Source organism: Alligator sinensis, unplaced genomic scaffold (genome assembly GCF_000455745.1).
Source record: "Alligator sinensis unplaced genomic scaffold, ASM45574v1 scaffold1642_1, whole genome shotgun sequence".
Lineage (NCBI taxonomy): Eukaryota > Metazoa > Chordata > Crocodylia > Alligatoridae > Alligator > Alligator sinensis.
The window spans coordinates 304032-315513 of record NW_005842914.1 but is presented as its reverse complement, the minus strand read 5'-3'; the positions used below and the strand labels follow the sequence as shown (position 1 = coordinate 315513).

General features: G+C 54.3%; 2 protein-coding genes across 6 annotated transcripts in view; both read right to left on the bottom strand.

Annotated features, from left to right (window-relative positions):
- BLMH (bleomycin hydrolase) overlaps positions 1–244 on the bottom strand; it is a 27862-nt gene extending 27618 nt beyond the window's left edge. Inside the window, exon 1 of the mRNA XM_025192323.1 lies at positions 220–244. Within this exon, the coding sequence (XP_025048108.1) occupies positions 220–244 (25 nt within the window). The remainder of the gene's footprint in view (positions 1–219) is intronic.
- A 1767-nt stretch (positions 245–2011) lies between these two features.
- On the bottom strand, positions 2012–9943 carry TMIGD1 (transmembrane and immunoglobulin domain containing 1). 5 transcript variants are annotated; one of them, XM_025192340.1, is made up of 7 exons: positions 9789–9942; positions 9028–9230; positions 7717–7995; positions 6925–7203; positions 5883–5986; positions 3220–3260; positions 2012–2249 (listed from the first exon to the last, which is right to left on the bottom strand). In XM_025192340.1, the coding sequence occupies exons 2-7, from the start codon at positions 9104–9106 to the stop codon at positions 2246–2248; spliced, it is 786 nt and encodes a 261-aa protein (XP_025048125.1). In that variant the 5' UTR covers positions 9107–9230; positions 9789–9942; the 3' UTR covers positions 2012–2245. The 5 variants fall into 5 exon arrangements, with proteins under 5 accessions (XP_025048125.1, XP_014381415.1, XP_025048127.1 ...); XM_014525929.2 differs by having other exon boundaries at positions 9028–9128; positions 9789–9941; XM_025192342.1 differs by having other exon boundaries at positions 9028–9128; positions 9769–9940.
- Between the last annotated feature and the right edge of the window lie 1539 nt (positions 9944–11482).

Here is an 11482-nt window from a genome sequence, read left to right as displayed (position 1 = left end):
CCCGCTTGAGGGGGCGCGAGCGGGTGCCGCCGGCCTTTGCAGGGCGCGTCCGGCCCCGGCGAGGAGCCCTGGCTCGCTTTCGGCCTGTGCGGGGCGGCCGGCAGGACGGGCTCCAGAAGGAAACGGCGATGCTCGACCTCTCCCTGCGTGCGGTCGTTGCCCCCTCCCTGCGGGCGCAAAGTCCGGCCAGCCTGCGCTCTCCCCATGCTCGAAGGTTACCGTTTACATCTTTATGGGGCACCATCGCGCTTAAAGAAGTCCATCGAAAGGACGCGTTGTCCTAACCGGGCGCGCGCGGCTGTCTGGGGGAAGATTTTCCGCCGCGGCGGGCGCGGGCGCGCACGCAGGGCTGGAAGAGCCGGCCGACTCGTCCAGCAGCGACGTGCTTCTCCGGCAGCGTTTGTTCCCGACGTTCGTTGCCAAAGGCGCGTTGTAGTCGCCACCAGGACTTCAGGAGAAGGCTGTGCTCGTCCAGCCTCGCCCCAAAACCCCTCTTGTGCAGCAGCGAAGCCTCCCGGATGCCAGGCTTTACCTCCCAGTTACTCTCGGGTAGAGCAAGCCTCGTGCACCTGTGCAGGTTCAGGGGCGCCCGGGTTTTATGTGGGTGTCCAGCCCTGGTCCTCTGGGTCCAGAAGCAAGGCTCTGCCCTGTTCCTAGCTAGCTCTGCTGGCCTGGGGAGCCCGCTGGGCGTGCAGATTGACGGGAAAGGCAATGTGTAAATCACAGCAATGATTGGAGTGAGAGCTGTAGACTCAAAGGGCCATCAGGATCATTGCATTTGAACTCCGGTGCCACAAGAAATCCAATTTTTTCTGCAAAGCGTGATCAAAACACATTTTTTTTAGAAATGCTTGATCTTCCCAAGCCGCCCACTGTTGGCACGTCCCCCTCTTTCCTCGTCCGGCTGGGCTCATCCAATTTTCAGTCACCCTCGCTGCTAGGAATTAGCCTCTCGTTTCAAGGCTGAGTTTGTCTAACTCTGCAGCCCAGCCGCTGGGTCTTGTTTTGTCCCTATCAGCAAGGTGGAAAAGCTTCCTGCGATCAAGTATCTTTTCCACGAGTAACTACGTAGTGCTCAAGTCAACCCAACAATCTCTTTTTGATCATTGGAATAGACTGAGCTCCTCAAGCCTCACATCAGGAGGCTCGTTTCCCTCTCCTTGGACCCTGTTTCTGGCCTACTTTTGAACGCTTTTCAGTATTTTGACCTCCGCGAGGGCAGACTGCAATACTGGATGCAGCTTTCCTGTCTTACCGGTGCTAGATCATTTCCATGCTTCTACTTGATATTCTCCTTCCTTCCCATTCAAGGATTGCGTTGGCCCTTTCAGCCTCAGCCTGGCTGAGAGTTCGTGTTGAGACATTTCTCTGAGTCACGGCTCTCCAACAAGTGTCTGTAGGCAGAGCCAGCTTCCTGCACGCCCAGGGGCTTCCCCATGTCCTGTCTAATTACTTTCCTGAGCTTTCCCGGAGGAAATTCTGCCTTTGCCTACGTGGCTGTGCCTGTGGATGAAGCTTTCTGTTCACATGCAAAGTATCTCGCTGTTGTGAAGTTTGGTGTGCGTGTGTCAGCAATTTGCTTGTGTCAGGAATTTGCTTGTGGTCGGTCTCCCTTTTAGATGCAGTAAGACGCAAGCCCCAGCACCCAGTCCAGTAACCCCCCACCCCCTAGCACAGCATGATGATGCTCAGCGTAGACAGAAAGGAGAACGTGAGAGCCAAATGCTTTGATGGTTGTGTGCTGGGAACTGGGCTGAGACCCATTAAACAACTGTGAATCCTGTGGGCCAGGGAAGGATTTGAAACCAGCACACGTGAGGGGTTACCTACCCCTGAGCCAATCTAAGACACTGTCTTCTGCTGGTATTTGTGTCTTGAACACCGCGCGTTTCTGTTTGTGACTTCCTCGCCATTTCCATGGCAGTCTCCACCAGGACTAATCGATTCCTGATAGAAAATGACCCGATGACATGCAAGCGCCGTCTAGGAATAAACATGGCAGGAGACCAAATGGAAGAAGCAGTCGTGTTTTTCCCCCTCGTTCACGTGTTCAGAACCGTAAGTTGTAATCAACATACCTAACGAGCCATTTACATTGTGAGCATTGTTTTAAATAACAATAAATACAGAAGGAGCTGCATAACTCGGAGCAGCCGCGGCGGCGTGCAAGGGAGAGTCCCAGCCGTGAACACGAGGGTGCTAGAGAGGGTCTTTCTTAGGCACGCACAGTAAGCTCAGGACTTGTTCACCTGGGGTAAAACACAAAGGAAGGATGGAAATCACCTGCTGCCATGAGGCAGAGGGGCTGAGCCCACATGGACTAGGCAAGACCGTTTTGCTGTCAGTACCCTCCCTTGTCCCGCTGCCTCTCTGCCCAACTTGACATCCTCCGCGGCAGGAGCCAAAGACTAGGTCTGGGGCATACTGAGAAGCATCTGCTCGCCGGGTGACTGATGTTTTGGGCACAGGTGAACTACAAGGGGACGGAGAGAGCTGCGGCGTTGTTCTGCATCTGTGGACAGCAGGGAGGAGTTGATCTTGACCTTTTCTCGCTTGTCTTAATATTTGCTTGTCACTTGTGAGTTAACAAGGAAGGCTTCCAGAGGGAAAATAATGGGCTCTGGTCCCTACTGCATCCTGCCTATGTTACAGAACAGCTCATTACGTTTTCTCTGCCTCTAGCTAATTAAGTCCCGTCCACGGTGTTCTCTCCCCTTCACCATAGTAGCGATAATTACATCGAGTGTTTCTGTACTGCCTTTCATCCCAGGATCAAATGAGAACTGAATAAGCCTGACGATGCTCCTGTGCGGTCAGGAGGCAAGGATTTAATGGAGATGGAAACTGAAACGGGAACTGCGGTGACTTTCTTGGGGTCACCAGGCAAGGCGGTGTCAGAATCCAGCCCCTGGACTTGTCGTGCACTGCTCTAGCTACTAGGCCATGCTCCTGCTGGTTTCAGGCATTGTGTTTTTAGACTGGCTATAAATAGGAGCGGGCTAGAAACTGCCTCTTAAGCACCTGTTCATGTACAGCACAAACAACACAAAACCAGAGGTTACAGGTGTCCTGCTCCATTCTTCCACATTGGCAGCGCTTCCTCCCTCCTAGTCTAGTTAAGAGAATAAAACAGCTTGAGCTGGAACTGGGTTTTCATGACAAGGTCAATCCGTGTGCCGCTTTCTGTCTAAAAATACCGGCCTTGAATCGGATACTTACAGAGCTGTTTCGCTTGGTGTTTCGTCTTTCTTCATGAAGCACTAAAAGCAAACACAAGCAACACAATCTTATCACTTGCTGTATTTCTGAGTGAGAGGCATGACTAAGGGTCATTTTTATTACTCTCCCCTGTGAGCATAACATCTTCCACCCAGCTGGCCCCAGCGCAGCACACCAGAATGGCTTCCCCCCTGCTGCTGTGTAGACGCCATTGGGATATGCTGCAGAGCACCACTGCACGCCAGCACGGGGCAATGCAGAGCACCACTGCACACCAGCACAGGGCAGTGCAGAGCACCACTGCACACCAGCACAGGGCAGTGCAGAGCACCACTGCACACCAGCACAGGGCAGTGCAGAGCACCACTGCACACCAGCACAGGGCAGTGCAGAGCACCACTGCACACCAGCACAGGGCAGTGCAGAGCACCACTGCACACCAGCACAGGGCAGTGCAGAGCACCACTGCACACCAGCACAGGGCAGTGCAGAGCACCACTGCACACCAGCACAGGGCAGTGCAGAGCACCACTGCACACCAGCACAGGGCAGTGCAGAGCACCACTGCACACCAGCACAGGGCAGTGCAGAGCACCACTGCACACCAGCACAGGGCAGTGCAGAGCACCACTGCACACCAGCACAGGGCAGTGCAGAGCACCACTGCACACCAGCACAGGGCAGTGCAGAGCACCACTGCACACCAGCACAGGGCAGTGCAGAGCACCACTGCACACCAGCACAGGGCAGTGCAGAGCACCACTGCACACCAGCACAGGGCAGTGCAGAGCACCACTGCACACCAGCACAGGGCAGTGCAGAGCACCACTGCACACCAGCACAGGGCAGTGCAGAGCACCACTGCACACCAGCACAGGGCAGTGCAGAGCACCACTGCACACCAGCACAGGGCAGTGCAGAGCACCACTGCACACCAGCACAGGGCAGTGCAGAGCACCACTGCACACCAGCACAGGGCAGTGCAGAGCACCACTGCACACCAGCACAGGGCAGTGCAGAGCACCACTGCACACCAGCACAGGGCAGTGCAGAGCACCACTGCACACCAGCACAGGGCAGTGCAGAGCACCACTGCACACCAGCACAGGGCAGTGCAGAGCACCACTGCACACCAGCACAGGGCAGTGCAGAGCACCACTGCACACCAGCACAGGGCAGTGCAGAGCACCACTGCACACCAGCACAGGGCAGTGCAGAGCACCACTGCACACCAGCACAGGGCAGTGCAGAGCACCACTGCACACCAGCACAGGGCAGTGCAGAGCACCACTGCACACCAGCACAGGGCAGTGCAGAGCACCACTGCACACCAGCACAGGGCAGTGCAGAGCACCACTGCACACCAGCACAGGGCAGTGCAGAGCACCACTGCACACCAGCACAGGGCAGTGCAGAGCACCACTGCACACCAGCACAGGGCAGTGCAGAGCACCACTGCACACCAGCACAGGGCAGTGCAGAGCACCACTGCACACCAGCACAGGGCAGTGCAGAGCACCACTGCACACCAGCACAGGGCAGTGCAGAGCACCACTGCACACCAGCACAGGGCAGTGCAGAGCACCACTGCACACCAGCACAGGGCAGTGCAGAGCACCACTGCACACCAGCACAGGGCAGTGCAGAGCACCACTGCACACCAGCACAGGGCAGTGCAGAGCACCACTGCACACCAGCACAGGGCAGTGCAGAGCACCACTGCACACCAGCACAGGGCAGTGCAGAGCACCACTGCACACCAGCACAGGGCAGTGCAGAGCACCACTGCCCACCAGCGCGGGGCAATGCAGAGCATCACCGCACACCAGCATGGGAGAGAAAGCTGCAGGCAGTCGCAGTAGCAATGGCATGAAACACTGTTCTTTCCAAGGTGCTGCAGAGACATGAACTGAGTCACTTTGGGAGGCACAGCACGGTTACCCAAACTGGAAGTCAGCCAGGGCAACACCTGTATGCTAGTGAAAACCGCCATGGGTGGAAACGATTGCAACATGACGTGTTATCTAGAACACAGTTGCCTCTGTCACCCCACTGGGCTGGACTAGTCAGCACAGACGTTGGGAGAAGAGGGCGGCACAACATCCAGACCCTACTTCTTGGTCATCATAGCTCAGAATATGTGCTAACACGCTGAGCACAGCCGTGTTTCGGCCAGTGGTCCTGCTAAATCTGCCGGGGTAGTCACAGCGAGTCTGGGTTCTTATTTATGTGGGACACTTTCTCTGTGACCAGCCTGGCAGATTTAGCAGGACCGATGGCCGACACAAGGCCGTGTTCAGTGTTAGGACATATTCTGAGCCATCCCGTGATGACCAAGAAGTAGGGTCACGATTTAGAGTTTCTACCATTTCTGCATATGGCAAACTTCAGTGTCTTCTCACACACGCACACGCTCACAAACACCCGCACTACAGAGACCTGTGTGCGTGTGTCTGCAGACACATCCCACGGGAACGGTGTGTGCCACCACCTCGGACTCATCTCCAGGTTCAAGAAGCAACACGAGCTTTGTTTGACTCTCCCGTTGGCCCCCCGCTCCTCCAAAATCATTGCAAGATGAAAGAAACTTTTCTCTCAGCAGTGGCTACCCTCAAACCATTGTGATTTTTTTTCTTATTAACCATCATTGATGCTTTTGATACCTTCAGTAGTTTTTCTCTTTGAGCCACAACTCCGAAAACAATAGTAAGTAAAACCACCACGGCTGCAGCAGCAATGGCTTCAGTGGGAAAAACAGGTTTTTTATCTGTGGAAAAAAAGGAAAAAACCCTGAATATTCAAGAGGTTGGTGCAGTTGTGTCGAGCCAGCCATCGCAGAGTTGCAAAAGAGGCGAGTGCTTTCTCCCTGTCCGTGTTAACAGCGTGACTCGTGCTGTGCTACCGACAACCTGTCCTGTATCGCAGGGTTTGGCACTTGAGAAGGACGAGCCCAACACCAGACAGGAAGATATTTTTAGAGGACCAATGAGACATTTGAACCAGCGGCCACTGCAGGCCATTCCCAGGCTGGGGCATTAGGCCGTGGGAATCGAGCAGGGTGAGGCAACGGCGTGCCCGTGTTAACGATGCTGCCAGCCGCTGGCTCGACACCTGCTCCAAGGACATGAGAGGAAAGAAAACCCAGCAAGGTATAACATACCATTCATGCCCCAGCCCTGTCAGGGGGCCTCAGTCCTGATCAGCGTCTGACGATACTGGGCACTGCTCAACCCTCAAACAGGAGCTCCCCTTCCCTGAAGCGCTCAGGATATAAAGCCCTGATGCTGCAAATGGCCCCCGGGGACTGCAGAGAGATGCTGGGTTCATAAAAAGTATAATACTTTGCTCAGGATGACTGATCGCTACAGCGATTCAACTTGGCAAGTGTGCACGGGCTGCAGGCAAGCCCTGGAGTGCTTTCGGAGCATAACTCGCACGTCCGGGAGGGGACGCTGAGAGGCAGCCACTTCTGATTGCAGGAACAGGAAAGGCACTTGCTGCGGGAGCCCCGCGATCGTCACCCAGCCCCAGGAGCGTGAGGCCAACCCTTGTTACGGCTGTGCCAGCGGGGTCAGCACAGGGAACTGCGCAGACGCAAGTTTTCCGCTTGCAGTCATTGAAATGACAGTGCAGCCCCGACTCATTATAAGATCACTGCTTTTAAAAAGGACGAGAGGACGGTTATACAGGATGCTCGGGCGTTACCTTCAATCACCAAATGGAAGTCCTTTCTCTCCTCTCCAAGGGAAGAATTTGCCACGCAGGTATACACCCCCATATCGGACTTCTGTGCTTTCGTGATCGAGAGCTTGAAAACTTCGCTGGTCTGGTGGATCTGGTAGCGCTTTGCCTCAAGGGTCAGGACAACGTTGTCTTTATGCCAAGCCACTTGAGCTTGAGGGTTGGACTTCACGTTGCAGATCAACGTCACGTCGCCCTCCTCTTCTGCTCGGAGCGAGTCTTTCCCACTTAGCATGGGGCGAACTGTTTGCAACAATTATTTGAGTGAAATGGTTATCAGGATCCCAAACATCTTCTTCCCATATCAAAGAGAAAGGATGTCCTTTTATCCATGTAATGCACACCCTCTTCCCAGCAGAATGAAACAGAAAAACAGTCTGCCACCCCCTTCACTAAAGTGCCAGCACTGGCCGGGCCACCGCTGTTAGACACAGACCGCCAGGGCAATTCTTTTGTCCCCATGTTTCATCTCAGGAAAGAAGCTAGGTTGTGCGTGCGTGCGTGCGTGTGTGTGGCAGGGGGGCATCTCATTATCAGGAGCCGGATCCAGCTCCAATTAGAGAAAATGCAAAGGGTGCCACTGATTTCAGTGCAATTTGGATCCACCCTCAAGGTCCTGTCTACACTGGGAAAAAGATGTGTTTTAATTGCCACCTGCTAACTACATCTTCTCCCTAAGGCATGAAGTGTGGGCTCCTGAAGCCACTGGTTCTTCACTGCCACGGCTCTCTGGAGGCACCCATCTCATCAACTCACACTGGACATCCAGAATCACAGAGACCTGGATGGACTGATCCCGCTTCAGCTTGCAGGTGAAGGTAACGCCGTTGTCGGTCTCGGTGACAGGAGACAAGCAGAGGTGACTGGCATTCATTTGATTTCCATCTTTCAGGTCCACAGCCCCGTCCCCTCGGTACCAGAGTAGCTGTTCCTGCTGGCTGTTGTTCTGTATCGCGCACGACAGGGACAGTGCTGGGCCGAGCCCCGTGGTCAGCGTGAAGTCAGACGTTTCATTATTTATAGCCAGCTCCACACCTGAGAAGGAGGAAGGTTCCCGGATTGGTAGCTTGCCCACAGGTTAGCACTATATTAATAATCATCCTGCTGCCTTTGCAATGCCCAGAGCTCAGAGCGGGTTCACAGCAGAGTCGTCAGGCTTAAATCTAACAGCTCTGTTTTCAAAAGCAGCTTGGGAAACTAACTTTTTTCATGCACGTTCATTATTGATTAAGATTTATAAAAACAGACTACAATGCAGGTATCCTGAGCTCTAGGTTTGTGTCTATTATTTAAAAGCACTAGCAAACGTAGGCCCCTCTATCTGCGCACTCCCAGGGTCTGAGCTACAAAGACAAAATCATATAGTACAGCACTGCATTAACCCTCACACCAAAAGGACACAAGAGAGCAAAATACTCAACCCCCCAGAATATTGCTTGGATTTAGTTTTCACAGCTACACATTTGCGCACCTGACTTTTCATGCTCAGTTTTCTGGACAAAACTGACATGAATTGCATTTGGGAGGATACACTGGGTAGTTAAATCCTCACTGCACGGGGGTGGCCTTCATTCAAGTCTGCATGGCAAAGGACTGCAGAGTCAGATTCAAACCTAGGAACTTCAGGACACGTTAAGCAAGACACATTTTAGAGGAAATAATTTGCCACTTATCTTCAGGCCCTAAGACACCCGTGCCGTGGACAAATGAGCTGGGGGAAAACCTTTAAGACACAGCGGCACTGGAGCTCACACAAACAATAGCCGGATCCATGATTTTATGCCTGTGTGCTCTAAGGCCGCTAAACTTTCAGGCTTCCACTTTTTCATGGTCTGGAAAAAGCAGCCCTCCCAGCTTCGTAACTGCAGGAGCCTCTTAGTTCTCCCCAAACGGACCGGACACGTCTTTACCCCTCGCATTTTTTAGGAATGGCAACTGCAATGCAAGCCGAGAAGGGATCCGGCTGCGAGCACTGTCCAGTGACCGGTGCTGAGGAGAAGTCAGCGTGTCCAGACGACGAACGTTGTGTCTTGCACGGAGACTCTGCAGCTTTTCTCCATTGCTTACCTGTGACGATGCAGGGCAAAAGCAGCATCGCCAGCACCGGCACTTCGTACGGGACAGGTAGGCAGCTGTGCTGGGCCATCCCTGGCGTGCTCCGGTGGGACCTGGCAGGCAGAGACACTGCTTCTATCACCGCTGCTAATATGGAGCAAATGGTCACTGCTGTCACAGCCTGGAGCTCAGGACAAGCGCCGTGGCTTCTTAACCTGGAGGGGCAACCACCACTTGGCTGTGTCTGAGAAGGCAGTTTTCCTGAGCCGCCGCGTGTTTCAGCAGCTGCCGAGGTGCAGCGGTTTTAAACCCGGTTTATGGAAATGGGAGTCTCCTCCCTTGCTTATTGCTGAGGGTGAGCAAAACTCGAGGGCATTCGAACCCCGAGCCTCCGGGCTTGAGCCCGCCAGTAGGACGTCCGCCCAAGGGTTTGGAAACATCTGAAGCCCCAGGTGCGGGAGGAGGATGTTTGCCGGTAGCAGGGCCACTTATGGTTCTGGACACTTGGATCTGGCTAATTTGGCTGTAGATACAAATTAAATTAAAAAAAAAAAATTGCTATCACAGCCTGGGTAAGGTCCTCCAAAAAGGCCATCCACAGTGGATGGGCTTGGGCCTGAGGGGGGAAGCCAAGCCTTTTTCTGCTTTAAAAAAGAAACGACTGGCCGTTACATCTCTAACTCTGCTCGGAAACGACTCCCACTTCTTTATTGCGCTTCCCGTCTCCCCGAGAGCCCTCCCCAGGCTGCTTACCTTGGGAAGAGTCTGCTTACCTTGGGCTGTCAAGAAGCGTGTAGCACTTTCCCTCCTCTTTTATAAGGTCTGAATTTTAATATTTTTATTGCCATTGCCTGTCAAGTGACTCACATAAACCGGGTTCAAGGCCTCGTTCCTTTGCTGAATTTCTGAGTGTTTGCAACACCCCCAGGAAGAAAGGGATTCTTTGTGCGTTGCTGGCTGTTTTATGGGACTAGCTGAGGCAATGAGTAACCAGCCAGAAAGTCTCTGTACCAGGCACTGCTGATTTAAGCAAAAAAAGAAACTTCTCCGGTTCCTTCATGTTACTGGCCCTGATCCCACTAAGCCACTCCAGTCAAAAGCAGTTTGTCCTGGATCTCCAAAGGAGCAGGAGCAGATCCTGGGACTGGCAGTGCTGGGGGACCTGGCCCCAGGTCTGCAATGAGGGTTGGAGATGAGACGGCAGCGTCGCCGCGCTGGTGCCGGCGAACGAGGTATGGTTGGTCCTCTCTCCCCGCTCGAGGCCGGCCAAAGCATCTCAGTTCGGGAGGCCCCGGGGCACGTCACCACCCTCCCTTACGTCTGCTATTGCAGCCAGAGCGCATTTCCCCAGCTCCCTCACTCGCAGTGCTCAATTCTGGAAACACTCATTTTTACAGCACGCTCAACCCCTGGGCCGGCCCTGGCACAGAGGTACAGAGGCTCCCTGGAGGGAGATCAACTTCCAAAGGTCGGATCGGTGTCCCTGTGGCAGGGGCAGCCCCACGACCGCAGCGCCCGGGAAGACAGCAACAGGAATGTCTCATTACACTTTAACAGAACGGAGGCGGCAGTCATAATCCGCAAGGTCCTTGCAGATCCTCACCTCCAAGGGTGCGCCCCGTTGACGTCAGGGGACCCAGGGACACTCGGCCCCTCTTGGGCTGGGCTGCTCACGGTCCCGCGAGCAGAAGTGGGTGAAAGTGTGCCATAAAGCGCGCTTCGTAGGGAAGGGAAGACCCTGCAGAGTGTGCGCCACATCTGCCAGCGTGCATGTGCGAGCTCAGCGCAGCGGACGGCACCGGGAAGGGGCGAGCCACGGTGCGTGTCCTGTGCGTGTCCTGTGGCTCGTTGCACACCAGAGGGTGCCAGAGCCCGCCGCACGTTTTGCTGGCAGGTCCCCGTCCAAGTGGTGCCTTGATATAATTCTCGTAAAAACAAATGAGGAAGCCATTTCTGTTTGACACCTGCATCAGATGCCTTGGAGGGCTATTTGCTGCTGCTTTCCCTGGCACGTGCTGTTTTGGGAAGAGGCCAGGCCGCTGTCAGCTCTGGTCTCCAGCCCTCAGTGCACTTCCTAGGCTTCAAACTGAACTCAGAACAGACCTGGAATCAGGTGTGGGCACTTCTGTATAGACGATAGCATCCTCCCGTCTTGGGATGGTCGAGGGAAGTGTGTACAGGCAGGCCAACGCACACGTTTAATCAGGATGCTATTACTACCGCTAAAAATAATCAGGGAGCACCTAAGCTTTGTGGTTTGGTGTCGCATAAAAATCACATCCAGGTGCAGCAGGGTACAGAAGGCCTGGGGTGGGAAATTATGCTGATGGGGCTGTCCTGCCATATGATGAGCACTGGGTATATGCTCGCTTGGAGGGCATTAATACTCTCAGGACCTTCAACCTGCCCAAAGGCTAGAGCAGAAAGAGAAGCCGTGGAGAAGTTTTCCTGTGAAGCAAGACTGGAG